An 18,898-nucleotide genomic window follows, 5' to 3' on the forward strand; every position below is an offset into this window, starting at 1 on the left:
ATTAAGTATTATGGAACAGATGAACAAGTTACGGATATCCTCACTAAGTCGCTTCCAGTTCAAAAGCATGTTTATTTCATCTCGTAAATCGATATATATAACTATGAATCAATGAGGAGTGTTGAGAATTGATTTATAGTAGTTATGTCGGTAGTTATCATGTTCTGAGTAGTTTTAGGTATAATTCAAAAAGTGACCCATGATCTCGAAGTTATAGGGTAGTTCCTATAACTATTTGGATGACATGGTGGAGTGAGGTAGGAATTGATTCATAGTAATTATCTAGGTAGTTATTAGTTTTAGACATAATTCAAGAAATGATCAATGATATGTAACTACAATAATATATGATGGAACGAGATAGTTACTGTTTAGGTCGTAGTTCACAAGCATAAATTCAGAACATCTTTGTTCTGTTTTTATAGTTTAGTTGCACCTCCATCCCAACAGTGGGAGCGGGAGCTTCTCCTTCGCCGTTAGCTCCTCCTCGAACCCTAAACGTGCAGAAGTTCGCGGAATCCCGAGCTGCCGAGCTCGATTCGCTCCATTCCATCATCTCCACCCGACTAAACCACGACTTCCAGATTCGCCGCAACAAGCGGAGGCGAACCACCGGCCACAGAGCCTCCACCAAGTATCGTGGCCGCCCCAAAAGAAGGAAGCTGGGGGTCGAGGATGGAATCCTGCCCGAGGATGAAGAGTCTGAAGCAATCCGTCTTCCGGCTTTTGTACCGCAGGAGATTGTACGAAGAGGTTGAGGACTCATCTGTGGCATGCTAAGCGGTTCACGATGGTGAAGCGCTGGGGATTTTACCTTCCTCTGGGGCTTCATGGCAGGTAAACGTCCTGTCTGATGTATCATGTCTCCTTTGGTTTCAAACATTTTGGGTGGGGAAGATAAAATTTCGGCAAATTTTGTGTTCTGCTGCACTTCTATTGTTGTTGAGATCAAGTGCCAGAAAGAAACAATACGAGTGAGGTTACAATTGAAAAACCTATAGTTAAGAGTGACATGAAGTTCTTAGAAAGAAACAATATATATTCCTTAGGTTTATGCAGGAGGCTGCCAAACTAGATGAGGATACGTTTGACAGGATAAAGCATGGTGAAAAAAGTGGTGGAAATCTTTTCATCTAGTTGTACAATCATCAGACTTGTGTGGAATTAAACTATGTAATAGAAGCAGAAGGCCAGCTTCTTTTCATGTCGGAAACCAGTACCCTTCCATGCTGCAGTTTATTTGGGGAAACATGATCGAATCATTTTTTATTTTAGAATAATGTTATGGTGTGAATCAAGGTTCTGCGTAGAGTTTCCTTGTTGGGCCAACTGCATAGTGATAGACATGGTTTGTCTGTTTTCATGTTCCATATAGAATCATGTTTGTTACTTGAATATTCTATCGTTACTTATCAGTCTCACTGTTATTAATAGGACATGCTCATGAACTTCTACTGATACTGATTTTTTTGAAGTTTAATGGAGTTTCTTAAAATATATGTTTATATTATGGTTTTATGCAGAGGACGAGGTTCAAGGGCTGCATTGAAGTGGTTCAAATATGGTGCACTCTTGCATGATGCTAGTTATTGTCTTCCCATCCAAGTAGAGGGTTCAGAGGCAGCCATTTTCTTTCTTTTTATGAATTTCGGCTGTTAAATCCATCCATCTCATTTCCATTTACTTCACATGATTTTTTCTTTTGCTGAACATTGCTTCTACAATTAACTCCTTTAAAAAGATTTTACCCCTTCTATCTGTTCAGGACTCCATATTGGCTGTATTGAGAATGGTTTTGTTCCCATCGCCTTATGTACCTTCAACTGCTCCAGAAAAACTATCTAACCAGGTTGCTCATGGAGTTTGCTATGGAAAAGCTATGGTAGGTTGTAATTTTTGTGAGCATGATTGATTCAGTTCCAAGAGGTCCATACTTGAAAGAATTATAACATTGTCATTCTGCAGCTTTATCATATTGAAGCTCCAGTTTCCAACTTGATATCTCCAGTTATTTACATGTGGCAACCCTTCCTAAGAGATAGTGATCATGCTAATGCTGAGAAAGATGGCGATTCCAATAGCTCTGGCAGCACTCATAAAGATGAGTGTAGTTCTCCGATTCGAAAATTGTGGATATGGATACATGCTGCCGCCTTCAATGAAGGATTTGGTGTAACTGATAATGCATGTCAAAAACAGGTACCATTAAGCAACTTCTCTTCTCTCTCTCTTTCTCTCCTCCTTTTCTGGTGCCCCAGTACAATAAACTATATGTTGTTTCTATCCTATTCTTTTAATTAGATAAACCTGTTTATAGATGCATCTATTTCCTATGATGTAATGTCATCCACATGTCCTCTTTGTTTGGTTCACTTAGCAGATGTGCTACCAACGTTCAAATGATATGCTGTTTTGTGTCATTCTCTTTTTTTTTTTTCTTATTCAGCAGATGCATTTGTTGTCCTTGGAGTAACTTTGTGGTTCCAAACAGAGTAATGCCCTTAGGCATTTTTGTTGAGTACATGTTAAACAGGTTGTGGTAAATAGAAATACTCTAGTGTTTTAAGCCATTTAAGAATGGAATTATCTATCTTTGTTGGGACATCTGGGTTGGTTAGTGCAATGTTTCATAAATGATAGGTCTCCGGTTTGAGTCCACTTGTGAGCATCATATACGTTATTCAGTGTAATGAAGATTTCTTCCAATTTTTGTTTTAAAAAAAGAATTGAATTATCTCTATTTTGGACTTGTCAGAACTTTTCTATTTCTTGGTTACTTAAAACTTTGGCCTTTTATGTCTTGCTTTAATAGACACATATCTGACTTGTGTTATACTGAAAGATTACCAAGTTGGCTATATTCTTGGATTGCTAACAGTATATAATCTTCGGTTGCTAAAATTTCAAGTGGATATGTGCACCGGCTTGAATGTCTAATGGCATTCATGAAAACTGTATCCCCTGTTTTCAATTTTTCAGGTGCATGAGTGTGGTGTATATGTCAGATGCTTTACGCTTGAGGGGCAAATTGCAAGATTAGATGTTATGGGGTCCAAGGCAGTAAAAATGATAAAGAAGATTCTACATCCTGTATTCCAGTAAGTTTTTGTTGCCACTGGCATGGAGTTTTGAATCTATCAATTATTTATAAATTTAATCTTTGCAATGAGTACAGTACGTCGTACATTCTTTGCAGGTCATGTAGTAGTGCAGATGATTCTCTATTAAATCAATCAAGTCTTACACCTTGGAGCAACTCACAAGTTCAGAAATCTATTCTCCTTTGCCATGCGGAGAAACTTCCCTCCCATGCAATTTTATCTTTAACAGTTCATGATCCACGAGATTTGCCATCTGGCAGAACGGAAGTTACAGATAACGAGTTTTCTACCATCCTTGAGGGTTATTTGCAGGGAGAAGATTCATTGTGGTCAAGACCTGAAACCAATGGCATTTTCCTCTCTGATAGCATAAGTTTGTGGGATTGCAGCAATAACTTAAATCCTCCTGTTCCAGAAAGCATTATTTGCAAAGAGAAGCATGATAGGCGCTTAAAGGACTTCTACCTTGAGCCTTCCAGTCATGCAGGTGCAGCAACTGAAGTAAAAGATTGTCCAAGCCGAACCTGCCCTGTTTTCCTTCTAAAACATGCTGACTATAGTAGCTTCTGTATGGGGTGAGATGCTACCTTACTATCAATTTCCTGCTTTGGTAATCATATCGTCCTTATCTAGATTATGTCCATGATAGATGCATGCTATTTTATTCTCTTACACAATGTTGTATCTATCTGTGCTTTTTTCAAAATAACCCTTGTCCTTGGCCTTGTTCTGAAGGTTATTTTGCTTGTGGTATTAACTTTGAGTTGCCAATTTGTTACTAAATGTCAGATCTCTGGCAGGTGGTCTATTATCCTACCACTCAGTTGGATTAAGACATTTTGGACTTTGTTGGTTTCGCATGGGTGTCATGCAATTGGCTTGAGAGAGAGGCGGTGGATTGCATCAAATGTAAGTGAATGATATGCATTTGCTTAGGATTCTTGGTAATATTGATAATAAGAATAAGCTGGCTTTTCATACAAATAAAAAGGTTTCAAGTTATTACTCGAGTTTGATGCGGATGTTCACTCAAGGTTAGAGTCATGGAAATAGCCACTTTGCTTGCAGGGGTAGGGTTGCGTGCATTTACCTTTTGAAACTCTGCACTGAAGGGAACCTTGTGCACAAGGCTTCCCCTTTTTTAATGTTGCTATCAGCATGAAGCAAATGTTAGTATATTGAGCAGCATCTGTCGTTTTATTTGTTTCACAAATTTGATCTGTTTTTTTTTTCTCATAACAATTTGGATAAAAGAAATTTCTCAATCTCTTTTTTCTTCCATTTCAGTTAGAGAAGTTCTTTACCAAAGTTTTGCTCACTCTCTTTTATCAACAAAATCTTGGCCCTCACCTAGTCTTTTCTACATTCATTCTGATATATTTATGCTCACTATTATCATTTTTTTAATGTCTAGTTTTCCTCATTTTTAACTTTATGACCGAGTATGATAAGATCTCTCTTGTTGTAGAGTGGCTTACCATCTTTTCCATTTGATTTTCCTGATTGCAAAGCATACACATCTTTCATGGCTAATGAAGCTGCTGCGTTCGATACTGCATCTGAGCTCCGTCCTCTTGCAGTGAGACCTTCAAGAGTTCCAATCAAGGTATATAATTTCGTACTGTACCGAAGTTTCGACGTTCGCTCAGTACAATACGAAGCTGTATACCGAGCGGTATACCGTTCGTTATACCGCTCTATATATATATATATATATATATATAATTTATTTATTTATTTATTTAATAAAAGGCAACGTCACCTTTTCCTTCTCCCATGCGGGGCGACGTCGTCGAGTTTATATATATATATATATATATATAAGGCGACATTGCCGAAACAGGTGACGCGACGTCGTCTTTTATAATATATATTTATTTATTTATTTTCGTTCCGTCCGATAGCGGGCGGTCTGTGTACCGATAAACTGATGGACCGGTATGTACCGCCCATGCCGGACGATGTTATTCGAAATTGCATACCTTGGTTCCAATACCTTTCCCATAGAATAGCATAGTATCCACCATTATTAAATGACCAAACATCTTAAGAGGTTTTATGACGTTGGATGCTCATACTTCTTCTGGAATAATTCCTGAAAATTCCATTTTAGATGTGGACTCCAAAGATAAAGCTTCATCACCTGAGCGTCAAGTTGCTGTATTATTTTCAGGTTTTATAGCAAGAACATCCAAAGTCTTGGACTCGTATTTGAAAAAGATTGGTTGCAGAAACTTGCTTTCATTACCTGATGTACAAATAGCGGAAAACAGTACACTTGATTGGGTCAAAATTAGTGCCAATGTGATGCATGCTGACAGCAAACTTTGCTTGTTAAGAGTTATGCTTTATGCATATAAGGAGGGTGTTTTTGAAGATGGGGCAATCGTTTGTGCACCAAATTTGACAGACCTATCACAATGGACATCCAGGTTCATATATCCAAAAAGCTCCCTCCTTTTTTTCGTTCTGATGCTAGTTACTTGGGAAGTTATTATTTTTGGTTCAAAATCACCCGTAACACTAGTGACAATTTCGGACTTGGAAGTTCATTGTATTGTTCACGATTTAACGAATGTTCCCATATTGTCTACCATAAAAGGTTCTCTATATTGTGGAATTTTCTGTTATTTGTTGAATGTTAAAATGCTGATCTTGGTGACACTTCCGGCCAATCTATATCTTCTTCTCTGGACCCAATGTAGAAATTGGAAATCAGATGCACCACATCCAAATATGTGAGCCTGCACATTTGAAATGCATGTGATTATAAAAGTTCAGTAATTCTTATGCAATAACTTAAGAGTCCTTTGCTTTTGTTCTTCAGTTATCTTGTCCTATATGTTTACTTCTATGAAGATTTGATGATCACCAATTTCACAGGATAAATCATGTAGTTCCAGAGCAGCAACAATTGCTGCAGCAAGTGTTTCAGTTCGAAGATTTGATAACCACCAATTTCACAGGATAAAACATGTAGTTCCAGAGCAGCAACGTTTGTTGCCGCAAGTATTTCAGTTCTCATGCATCTTTTATGAGACTGATTACTCTTTACTTTTTATTAATCTGCTGAGATCATGTGTTGTTGATCCTTTTGCCGGTTAAGATGTAAAAATAAATGATGAAATTCTCGGTTTGATGGAAAATATGTTTGTGATGCATCACACGCCTATTCGTGAAACAAATTTACCCCGTCTTATCTTATTTGAAATAGTCCGGAGTCTGTTTTTTTTGCTAATGAGCTGTTGGTTTTGTTGTCCATATTGTAGTGTCAGTTAAATGATATGAATGCACACATCAACAATTAATTGCATGACCTTTCAGAAGTTTGAAGCATAATCCATTAGCAGGCCATCCTTTTAAAACATCATCTTTTTCTTGTGCAGATCAGAGGGAGAGGAGGATCTTGAAGAACTTCAAGTTCCTCAATCTTCTGTAAGATCCTGTTTCACAGAGCAAAATTCTGGCAAATGGGAGCTGCAAGATTGTGAAGACTCTTTGGCCTTGCAGACATTTAGGTGGCCCATTGGATTTGTTACAACAACTGGGTTTGTTTGTGGGAGGTATGGAGCCACTTTATGGTTATCTTGGAAATCCATTTCATGTTCTATATGCTTAATGATGTTCTTCAGTGTGTGATTAATCTTTGCTTCAATTATTTCAACAGTTCCAAGCCAGTGGCAGAAGCTTTTTGTGAAGCAAGGCTTCTTGCAATGCTGAGAGGACAAGAATCATGCGATACTCAAACAGCAGAGGCTAAGATTTTTGTGTTTGTCAGAAATATGAGATCCACTGCTTCCCGTCGAGCCCTGGCTACAATTGTTCTGGAACAGCAGAATGATGACTTGGGGTTTATGTGAATTGAACACCGGAAGTTGCATCCCTGTGAATAAAGTTCTCACTGCCTTAAACAGAACCTTGTTTGAGGAGGAGCAAAAAGTTCAGCAGGCTAATTGGGCGGTGCTCTTAGATTGCAGGAGCTTTGAGCTTCGACCGTAAACCACGGAAATAAATAACGGATCAATCTTTGATGACTAAGTTATTGTTAATATTTGAGAAATTACTTATTATTCTTGGTCAAAGGATGGGGAGAGCTTCGAGATTGATGATCTTATCGGTAAAGAATTTTGGCAAAAAAATTATTATCATTTATTGAATCCATATTTGAATTGAATGCCGAGATGTCTTCTTGGTTTTAAAGATATTACTTTTCTTGAATCAATAACTTGGTACTTTGTATAATGGTTACCCTTGAAAGAAAATACTTTTCTTACTGCGTACGGACTTCACTGATAATATTGTGCTACTGCAGAATATGGAAAGTATTTGTTTTATGGTTGCTTCATCCTGTGATTTACTCCATGGCTCCCTCCTTGACACCGTGCAACAGGAGATACAAACATGATTGCTGATATTCCAGGATAGTCTATTGGATTAGATTGTTTAATTGTGAAAGCAATTTTGTTATAGAGATTTGTCGTACCAATTTCTGCTTCAGTTGTGTTGGGTCTGCTTGTTTTCAGCCTGGCTGTTGGTTGCTGATGCTGCCCGGAAAGGACTTAACATGGGTCTTCTTTGCTTTGCCGCCCCTGGCCGATTGCCAGTCCTCTACTCTCAGCAGCTTGAATACCTTCGACAGGTATTCTTCCACCTCCCTTCTGTTCTCTCTCTGTTGCTCTCTTCCTTCTTCGTTATTTAAATTTATTATTTGTTGTAATGATACGGACCGGTATTTGAATCCTTGGATTGATAATTGACAAGCTCGTGCTGAATGTGTTTTCTAGGCAGTCATTGATTCTTCTATATCATTCTTCAACGAAATGTCATCTTTACCCTTTAAATTCTTCCTTGTATGGGCGTGTCTAAGTGAAAGCCACGCTGGACGAAACAAGATATGCGGGCTGGCGTTCTGGATCGTGCAAGGATGTTGTTTGAGGGAATGCCTGAGGGAAATGTGGTCACATGGTGTGCGATTATCTCCGGGTGCATTCAGTGCAGACGCTCGAAGGAGGCGTTGGCTCTCTTCTCACGGATGCAGACCGACGGGTTTGAGCCAAACGACATGACCCTCGTCAGTGTACTCGCCACCTGCGCTCATCTGGGAGCTCTGGAGCAGGGGAAATGGGTCCATATCTACATGAGGAGTAACGGGATAAAGATCAGTGTGTTCCTGGGCACTTTATTGATCGACATGTATGCCACGTGTGGCCAAGTGGAGTTGGGCTTGAAGGTGTTTGAGGAGATGCAGGAGGAGAACTTGCTAACCTACACAATGATGATAAAAGGGCTCGCCATGCATGGTCGAGGATTCGAGGTGCTACGACTCTTCTCAGATATGGAGATGTCAGGCTTCGTCCCTGATGATGTCGCATTCATTGGCGCCCTTTGTGCATGCACTCATGCAGGGCTGGTTGACCAGGGTCACGAGATCTTAGATTCGATGACCAGGCAGTATGGCATTAAGACAAAGCTCGAGCATTATGGGTGCATGGTTGATCTACTGGCACACAATGGGCTACTCGATGAGGCTCGAGATCTGGTGGAGAGTATGCCAATGGAGCCCGATGCTCTTGTCTGGGGAGCGCTGATGGCTGGTTTCAAGGTTCATAGAAATGTTGAATTGGCAGAGCATGCTGTGAAACACTTGATCCGACTAGAGCCAGATTCTAGCGGGGTTTATGTGCTTTTGGCCAATGTATATGCTTCTTCAGGCAGGTGTGACGATGCCAGGAAGGTGGGACTTCTGATGAAGAAGCAAGTGGAGAAGACCCCAGGATGCAGCCTGGTGGAGATCGGAGGGAGGATTCACCAGTTTTTGGTTGGTGACATTGCTCACCCCCAGATAAAGGATATACTGCTCAAGTGGCACGAGATCGAGAGCCGCATAAGGCTGGAGGGCTATGTGCCAGACAAGAAAGCAGTGTTGCTCAACATCGATGAAGAGGAAAAAGAAGATGCACTTGCTCGTCACAGTGAGAAGTTGGCAATTGCCTTTGTGTTGCTTAGCACCTAGGAAGGCATGCCAGTTCGTGTGGTAAAGAATCTTAGTGTGTGTAGCGATTACCATCAAGTAACCAAGCTCATATCCAAGGTTTACAACAGAGAAATTGTTGTTCGAGATCGAACACAGTTCCATCTTTTCAAAGGGGGTAGCCATTCTTGCAATGACTATTGGTAGAAGCTCTGTTGGTCTCAACTCTTCGATTCTTGTGCTTAGAGACTGAGAGGCTATGATTGTCCGGGGAAGGCATGTCAATTCATGTGGTAAAGAATCTTAGAGTGTGCAGAGATTTCCATTAAGTAACTAAGCTCGTACCCTAGGTTTACGATAGAGAAGTTGTGGTCCGAGATCCAACAAGGTTCCACCTCTTCAAACGGGGTAGTTGTTCTTGCAATGACTCTCAGTAGAAGCACAACTATCGTGCTCAGAGAGACTGAGAGGTTATGATTGCACTAGTTGACTGGAGTTAATTGAAAGAACAACAGTAGCAGACTGCAACTTCTCCATGAAAATGTCATGGCTGGTGAGAGGAACAAGATAGATATCATGGTATATTCATGATGTTTGAGCAAGATATGATATCACCTGGTGATGAGAACCAGGTGACATGCCTCTCCTTGAGCATCAGACAAAGGGATTACCGGTTCCAGCTGTAAGTGAGACTAATGTATGTGCAAGCAGTACAACAGCATAAGCAGGGCCCCAGGGAAAGAAAGAAACTACAAGACAGACTAGAAGTATGAGAAGCACTTTAGATCCTTGAATCCACCATTTAAACATGGAAGTGTATTTGGTGAAGACTTCTATTTCATTCAACCAGCATGTTCCACCAGATTGCTGGCAATATCACCAACCAGCTTCCTCCACGATAAAATTACTTCTTGTCCAATCATTCCAAAAGGGAGTGAAGTTAGCAGGCTCATCAAAGGTATGATAAATATTGAAAATGCCTTTCCATATTCTAAAAGATAAGCGATGTATAAGAAACAAATGGTTAATATCCTTTTTGAGGATCAAAATCTACAGTCATCTAAGCAGTCGAAGAGGATTGATTTGCTGATTTACTGGTGAAGGATATATTACTAAGAAGGGACTAATTGTTTATTGTATTAGGTACCTTATGGCGTGAAAATTTTGGCACAAATTCTTCTTTTTATTGTACAATCTTTACTTAAATATGTTTTAAGCATTCTATTGGTATATATTCTTTTTTTTATATAGATTGGAGAGAAAAAAAAATACATATGTGATGCCATGCACTTGTGATTAGATGGACTTGAGTCTTTTTATTATACTTGATGAGAATGCTAGAATCTTGTCTCTAATCCCTTCTGGAATATAAGATTTCATTCCGTGAAAATGCACGATGAAAAAAAGTACTACATACATGATCTAGTTTAGTAATTCTCATTGTGTTGATGCTCATGATTATAATTATAATTCTGCATTGGAAGGCCAGAATTCAGTACCATCATCAACCAATCTCATGAAGTATTGGCTCCAAGTCATTCTGAAATAAGTATACCTTCCTTTTTTTGCAGTGTTCACTTTCTGCAACAAAAAGAGGGGACTCAAACACACCTAATAATTGGACTTAATCTTGTGGGGGGACAAACATACTTTGCTTTCACTTAAATTTCCTGTGTGTGTGTCTTGGATAATTTATAAGATCAGCAAATGGATGAGAAGATATTTTTTTAGCCTGTATAAGGTTAGATAAGAGTACCATCTTTACCTTTAGACATTTTGGACTATCTGGATCAATGATTTTAGTTTTTCTTCTCCAAAGTGGAAAGATGATTATGAGTTTATATTCCTATTTATCAGATTAAGCATTTTACATTATGTGGTTCTAAGTAGTCAACAAGTCAGTATCACAGTAGTTAATAAATTAACTATTAAATGATTATAATCAAGTTACTCAACATTACTGCCATGCTAAGTCTAAGCCCTATCAAAGGTGAGAAACAATTTCAAGTATTTTTTATTTTTTTTCCTTATAAAACATTAAATCCTAATTCTGTGTCCTCCATGTTGTGTTTGTCAGTAGGTAGCAATCAGCCAAACCATGTTATAATATGGGGACAAGATGACCACTTCCTGAGTGGGTGTTCGAAAGCGACTCCCATGTTACATATTGGAACCAAAAGCAGGTCACCTTTCTGTCATGGAATGACCCCTTCTCCTTGTAGTTATGTGAAAGGCCTTATTTTTCCTTATTTTCTTTTATTTAATATTTCTCTCGAATTTTATAACAATTTATTTATTTACAAAAAAAACTCATTAATATCCCATTTTACAACAACAATGTGATGCTTTACATATTATTTTATTCATTTAGAAACAAGATAAAGTAATTTGAGATGTGGATAAAAAGGATAGAAAAAATAATAATCATATAACTAGAGAACAATCCATAAAAGGCAACATTATTTTATCACCTAATTAAAAATTAGGTGACCATTGATTGACTAATTTATATTTGAGAACCAAACCAAAGTTTAAAAAAGATAAAAAAGTATTATGAAATAAAAAAAGCCCCCTACTATTTGAACCTGGCCGTCATTTCCGGCAAGGTTCATCGGTCAGCAGTCTGAAGGACAATCTAACGGTTGGTATCGTACTACAGTAGATTAACACGAAGCTGTGGTCGTACGCCACGTCTCCTGACACGTTTATTGTCCGCGATGCCTGTGGGACAATCCAACGGCTGATATGATGGCGTCTCAGCGTATCATCGTATGATACCGGTTGGCACGAATCATTACGCCTTGGTCGTATCAGCGTATGATGGCGTACCTACGTCGAAGATGACGACAGTAGAGATTATGGTCATAACTTTAAGACATGATTAACGAGCTAATTAATCACTTAATTAGGAGAGGATCGAGGAGAAGACTTATTACAGAACAGGTGGCAAACTTAGCTGGCTCCGTTAACTGTTGACCATAAGTAGCTCTCCCATCCTCTGCCCCTTTCCATTTCCACTCCGGAGGTAATCGGAAGAAAAGATCGCTCTTTTACGTCTCTCTCCCTCTGTCGTTTTGCGCTCCGCGGAGCTCGTACTCCTCCGTCGATGGCGACCAAGATTTACATCGTGTAAGCATTTACACCCGCGCACCGTCGGCTTCCGTTCGTTAATCGGATTCATCTTCTTGATGCCCAATCTTTTGCGTGTCACTGTTCGAATTCTGTGAGGTTTTATCAATTTGGGGGCTTTTTGGTGAATTCTTTCCATGAATCGCGGTGATATATCCTCTTGAGTCTGTTTTTGATCGGATCTCGTGTTAGGAACGGTTGTAATGTATTGATCTAGTGGCATCCTCGGCAAAGATGTTTGTATGAAACGTTTGGATCGAGGGTTTCTTTGGAAGGGACAATTGAATTCCTGGAATGTTGTAGATAATTGTTGGTGCTTCTTACTGGATTGCAGCGAAAATTTTTCTCTTTTGACCTTACAAAACCTTAGTCTGGGTTGTATTTTATTTCAACCAGCGAAAACAGAAATCAAACAGTACAAAGCTTGTCAACTCTTGAGATTCCTGATTGGCTGTAGAGTCTTAGAGTTTATGCCGTTTCTTTTACCTAATACTCGATAGGGAATTTGTCCAACATATGATGTATATTGTCTAAAGGTATTCTTAACATTTCGACAAATTAATGTGTAGATTAGTATACCGTTACAGTTCTTACATCAATCTGTAGGCTTTTAAGAACGAGTCATATTATTTAAACTTATTTATCTGATCTGCATTTACATATTTTAGAGTTGATTCACCATATCCCACTATTAAATAGCTGATTATTTCATATCTAAATGCAGTGTAGCTATGCATGTAATTATCAAGCTGCTATCTCATGTTTTTGTTCAGGAGATATATGAAATAATATTATCAGAAAAGAACATTTTATTTGCTTGATATGTTTTTTTTACCATTATGTTTTTGTACATTATTTTTCTATGAGCTGCTAACGGACAACATGATCATTTTCTGAAGGTATTATTCCATGTATGGGCATGTTGCAAAGCTAGCAGAAGAAATTAAGAAAGGTTCTTCATCTGTTGAAGGAGTTGAAGTGAAACTTTGGCAGGTAAAAGCTTGTCATACTATTAATTTCAGCACACTTCCTAATGTTTAAGGATGACAACATTGGCACAGTAATAAAGAAAAAGTAGGCGATGTCTCCTAAAATTCATCATCTTTAACCATTTCTCTTTGAAAATCAAGGGTTGTATGGGCAATAAACTTATTGTCTTCCACTTGATTTTTTTGACCAGAATCAACTATATCTATAGATGGTGTTCCTTACAATATCCTTTTGTTATCTGGATAACAATTTTATATTCATATGCTATCAGATTAATTGTCAACTGGTCTCCTTTTTCACTAATTGTATCTGTTTTCTTTTCATGTCTTCTTTTGTCTAATATATGTTGCCTGTTTTCATGTTCCAATTTCTGATTTAGTTTTCCTAATTAAGCACTAAATTCATTGTGGAAATTTTTGCATTGAGTTGTAAGTCATGGAACGAGTTGTTTGTTATAGAAGAACTTAAGCTTCTGGGAACTAGTATCGGCCAAAGCTGCTAGGACCTATCGTAGTCAAGTTGCTGGAGTTTTTGTCTTATAAATATATAGACAGAATTATTAAGCTATTTTGGTTGAACAGGTTCCTGAGACTCTTCCTGAAGAAGTTCTTGTTAAGATGGGAGCACCTCCTAAGAGCGATGCACCAATCATTACACCAAATGATCTTGCCGAGGCAGATGGGATTCTCTTTGGTTTCCCAACAAGGTTTGGCATGATGGCTGCACAGTTTAAAGCTTTTCTTGATGCAACTGGAGGTCTTTGGAGAACACAGGCTCTAGCTGGCAAACCTGCTGGACTCTTCTTCAGCACTGGATCGCAAGGCGGTGGTCAAGAGACTACTCCGTAAGCTTTTTACCCCTAGTAATTCGCATCATAACTATAAGAATCCTGATGTCTTTGTTGCACTTCATTGTCACTATCTAAATCTAAAACCATAATAATTATCTCATATAGGCCGTGGTTGAGCAACTTTTGCATCAAGATAATGAATGTGTAATTAAAATAATATCAAATGTGTTTTTCCTGCAAGGTGTTGGGAAAAGTTGTGCAGTAGAACAATGTTTATTATATTCATTTCTTTCTCCTATGGATTGCTAATAAATTGGCTACTTCCTAACATTTAAAATATATAGTTCTTGAAACTTTTTACTGACCATATTTCTTCTACCATTTCCATTTTCTCCTAAGTTTGACAGCCATAACTCAGCTGGCCCATCATGGAATGATCTTTGTCCCAATTGGCTACACCTTTGGGGCAGGAATGTTTGAGATGGAGAAGGTGAAGGGTGGCAGCCCATATGGTGCAGGCACATTTGCTGGAGATGGTTCAAGATTCCCATCCGAGCTTGAGCTGGAACAGGCTTTCCACCAGGGAAAGTACTTTGCCAGCATTGCCAAGAAGCTCAAGAGTTCCTCTTGATGATCCTGTGTCTCCACATAGTACTATCATTGGATTGAGGATTAATATCCTGGTATTTGTTGGCTGTTAAACTTTCATTGAACTTTACAAATATGTTATTTCTGGTACAACAGTTCTTTTATAAGTTTGGTATATGATTGCTTGACTTAGTATCTGATGCTGCCTTTTTAACCTTTTGATATGAATATGGTTATTGCCATCTTTGATGTCACTTTTGATTTAACATACTCAATAATCTACATCAAAAACTTAGGAGAAATACATCCCTTTGATTACTTGACATTTGAGGACTTATGCCCACCAATGCATCTTTGTAATTTCATTTTGCGTTCCAGTCTTTTATAATCAGTGATTTAAAAAGTACTAAGCGCCAAAAGATACTAAGATCCAAAAACATCCGAGGCGCTAGGCACTTGCCCGAGTGAAGCGAGACGTTAAAATATAAAAACATATAATATAATTAATAAATATAATTATTTAAATAAAAAATATATTATTAAATTTAAAAAATATAAAATTATAATAAATAAATAAATCATAATAGTATATTTTTTATTTTTTTAAATAAAAAATATATTATTAAATAAATAAAAATTAATAATATTAAGATTAAAATAATATATTATTAATCTAATAAATAAAAATACTATTATTAATATATAGTTAGCATTATACTGTTAATATACTATTAACAATATAGAGAAAAGAGTGTGAGAAGACAAAGGCTGTTGAGGCAACGGTAGCGGTATCAAACGATAGCCGTAGCGGGAGCGGCGAGTGGCAGCGACAGTAGGAGCAACGAGCGATAGCGGGAGTGGGAGCGGGAGCTGCGAGCGACAACGGGAGTGGCGATAGCAGTAACGAGCGACGACAGCAAGGACGAGCAGCGATTGTGGCAACAACGAGCTGTCACGAACTTAGCTGGTTTTGCCTAAGTCGTGCGACATCCTTGCGTGTCCGTCCACAAAGGTCAGCCTCCCATGGTCCCTCAGGACCCACAAAAGAGAAAACAGGTTAGAGAAAATGCCTCACTCGGAATCCACAAGCAAACATTTCTGAAAACACTTCACAGATAATGCAAATTACAAACAGACTTTACAAGCTTTGAATAGTTGCATAACAAAGGGTCAAAATGGTTCATTACATATCGAAAATCTCTCACAAGTGTCCATATGACACAACCTTTATTTATAAGCCTAAAGCGGCCACCAACCCAATTAAAATGAGACTATTAAGCCTTCAGTTGTCCCTCTACATGCTGTGCAAAGCATGAACATACAAAAAGACACGGACATACAGAAGCATTACATCAAACATCATGTTTAGAAGTTTGTCTGTGACATTCTCCCCCACTTATTCCTTCGACGTCCTCATCGAAGCCTTTGCCGACACTGCAACTCCTCGCCTTTGCTGAGTCAATCTTCTGCTCCAACTGCAATGTGCCTCTTGGCTCCCAACTGCTCTCCGCTGTTGTTTTAGAGTAGTCGAACCTTTAATCTGCCATGCTGCTTCAACTCGCCAATGACTCTGACTCTAGTGTGGGGTTGGCTGAGTTGTGTTAATCCTTGTTGGTTCCTGCGGATCCTCTAGATGAAGGAAAAGACCATCCTTACTATGTGCTAGTCTCTCAAATACCATATGCTGCTTGAACTGGGTGAATGCTTGTTGGAGCTTTAATGAGCATCGCCTCATAAACTTTCGAAGTTTTGGGTCCTTCCTCCACAAAATGTCCATCGACTCTTCTTTCATTTAGTTGTCACTTCCAAGTAGATTCGCATCACTTTCGCTTTCGATTGACATTCTATTGGGAAATGAAGCGGATAATCTACTCTTAGTAGCACTGATCACTATTGGTGGGGATTTGACAACTATTGTCTTCCATTATCTTCGAAGGGTCTTTGGACCTGTGTAGCTCTCCTCTGCTGGATAGATAAGAGAATTGGGATACTTGGTTTCGCCCATTCTCTTAAGAGTTGAGAAGGCAATGGTTACTTGACTTCGCCCGCCTCCTCAAGTGTTGTACTCCATGCATCGAGCTGGTTACTGACCTTCGCCTGCTCTTTGCTCACACTTTTGAAGCACTTGAAGTGTTTGCACTCCTTGCATTGAGTTAGCTACTATGATTCACCTTCTTAATGCCATCGAACTTCTGGAATGCAGGAAGTTTTCACCCCAACTTGGAGTAATTCTCTAATAGTTTTGGTTGCCTCTGGGATTGTACCATCTTCTCCATCAACCCGGTCACCTACTCCACTGAGTAGCAAAGGTACAGCACCACGTACTGCCTGCTTCGTTCCTTGGTCGTGCACTCTTGCATGACCCGAATTCCTTCACTTTCGGCTATCTTAATGAGAAGCTCGTTGACACCGGTCTTACGAAGTTCCTTGGCCTCTACCCTTTAGCCTTGTCTCGGTACTTGGAGTTTGTCTTTGCATGCTCTACCTCCTCGGCCCCTTTCATGACCAAGTGCTCTCCCTCCATGAGAGCAAGGGATCAATGACTTTCACGGAAGTCCCGCCTCTACGGTACCATGGCGCTGCCATGCCCATGGCCCTACTATCTGTCGCCTTGCATCTGCATCCCTTTTCTTCACGATCAGTAGATATGACTCTGTGGCACTCCTCCGAGTCCACCTCCATTCTAACTTATGCTTGATTTTGGGTAGCTAAGTTCCTCTGGACTCATCATCGCTTCCTCGCCCATTTCGACCCCCTGCTTCAACACCTCTATGTTCTCCAAGCAGCTCTCTTTGGTCGATGGAAATACATATTGCAACTCCCATACATGGCCTCTGCCATCACGTTATAGGGTTTACATCGATTCTGTTCTCCTTAGCTTCCTTGGTAGCAACGTTCGCTTACTCAACCTTGTCCTCTAACTTGTCGGGCTCCCTTAAGTGAATATGGGCTCTAGAGCAGTCCAACTCGACAGCTGCTTCGATCATACCTCTACATGATCAAGTCTCTCCCATGGGACTCACTGGTATTTGCATTCGAACTTTTCCCTTGGTGGAACACAGCCCTCATATGCTAACGACCAAGGATTTCATCCGATGCAAAATTCGATGCACGCACGGAAGACCCACCTCTGTGGTACCATGACCTTCACTCCTTGAATCCATAGCCCTTCTTGCCATCGTGTTGTTCACCGAAGTGGAGCTTCTAATAGCTCCCGATCATACCTCCGTATGATCTAGTCCCTCACAGGACTCACTGCCGTGTGTATCGCATTGTCACAAACTGTTCCACCACGATCCTCTGCACCATGTCGCCTCTTGGTGACATCTCTATTGCATTCTGATCCTTGTGGGATGAACTTAAATTGTGATCCCTCCATGTGTGGCCTCTGCCAATACATCGCAGGGTCTCTTCCACCTTCGATTTTGTTCGTTCCTTTGGCAATCGACCTTCATCCACCCACTCTTGGGTCACACCTGGATGAAGCACTGCTATAGAACAGTCCGTCGCCTAGTAGCTCCCGAAGTCCACCGACTTCGTTGAAAATAGTGCATCATTGTCTGGATCTTGGGCCTCTACCCCTACCAGCACAATCTCCACTGCGCAACGCTTCCTTCATGGCAACTTGAATGGCAACACTATGGCGTATTCTTCAAAAGCACCCATCTCTGCGTCCTCTTGCCCCGTGCCAAGGCCTTCTGAACCCAACTTCGCCTCCGCAAGTTGAGTCGCCTTAGTTCCTCCATCAAATGCTTCTCCGAGATAAGGTGTATGTGCCCAGAAGCTCTCTTCGTCTTTGGCACCATACAAGATGAGCCTGCTCCGTCAGAATGAAGGACCCATGGAACAACATGAGTTCTTGCCTTTGCAAGAGTTCATGTCCTTGACCTCTATCCAAGGAAAGCACTGTGCCTCCACTCCATGTTCCATCTTCTATGCTGGCTCCCTTCATGCGGCTTGGGTATTTCGCGAAGTTACACCCAAGTTGCTCCGCTCCTCGTTTTTGCATTGAGTTGATGGTGGCCCTCGCGCCCACCATTCCACGGGTCAGCCCCCTCTTAAGTCCGATCTCCATATTGACTCCAAGTGTGCCTTCATTTGTGTTGCTTTGGGTCGCTCCCCACTTGATCTCGCAATGCATCCACCAATGCATTCTCTCAAGCGAGATCATACGACTACTCCTTGCCGCTTACTCGGTCCATTGAGCTTCGTGGAGTTATTGTTTGTTGAGGCACTCCTCATTAACATGTGCGGTCTGTTGCACATGATTCTCCCTTTGGAGAAACCGGGATCTATCTCTCCTAGATAACTGTCTCGTTGGAGCAACAT

The 18,898-nt window shown here is 40.0% G+C and overlaps 2 protein-coding genes and 1 pseudogene across 3 annotated transcripts; all 3 read left to right on the top strand.

Moving 5' to 3' along the window:
• Positions 1 to 790: 790 nt before the first annotated feature.
• Positions 791 to 10,147, top strand: LOC135587011 (ribonucleases P/MRP protein subunit POP1-like; annotated as a pseudogene).
• LOC135631513 (putative pentatricopeptide repeat-containing protein At5g40405) lies at positions 7,996 to 9,114 on the top strand. The gene has a single exon (XM_065139251.1). It carries the CDS (start codon positions 7,996 to 7,998, stop codon positions 9,112 to 9,114), a length of 1,119 nt encoding a protein of 372 aa, XP_064995323.1.
• A 1,896-nt stretch (positions 10,148 to 12,043) lies between the features above and the next one.
• LOC135631087 (NAD(P)H dehydrogenase (quinone) FQR1) lies at positions 12,044 to 14,766 on the top strand. 2 transcript variants are annotated; one of them, XM_065138487.1, is made up of 4 exons: positions 12,044 to 12,201; positions 13,101 to 13,194; positions 13,773 to 14,035; positions 14,381 to 14,766. In XM_065138487.1, exons 1-4 carry the CDS (start codon positions 12,179 to 12,181, stop codon positions 14,610 to 14,612), a joined length of 612 nt encoding a protein of 203 aa, XP_064994559.1. In that variant the 5' UTR covers positions 12,044 to 12,178; the 3' UTR covers positions 14,613 to 14,766. The 2 variants fall into 2 exon arrangements, with proteins under 2 accessions (XP_064994559.1, XP_064994560.1); XM_065138488.1 differs by lacking the exon at positions 12,044 to 12,201 and adding an exon at positions 12,285 to 12,348.
• Positions 14,767 to 18,898: the final 4,132 nt, after the last annotated feature.

The sequence above is a fragment of the Musa acuminata genome, chromosome BXJ3-2, assembly GCF_036884655.1.
Source record: "Musa acuminata AAA Group cultivar baxijiao chromosome BXJ3-2, Cavendish_Baxijiao_AAA, whole genome shotgun sequence".
In the NCBI taxonomy this organism is placed as follows: Eukaryota; Viridiplantae; Streptophyta; class Magnoliopsida; order Zingiberales; family Musaceae; genus Musa; species Musa acuminata.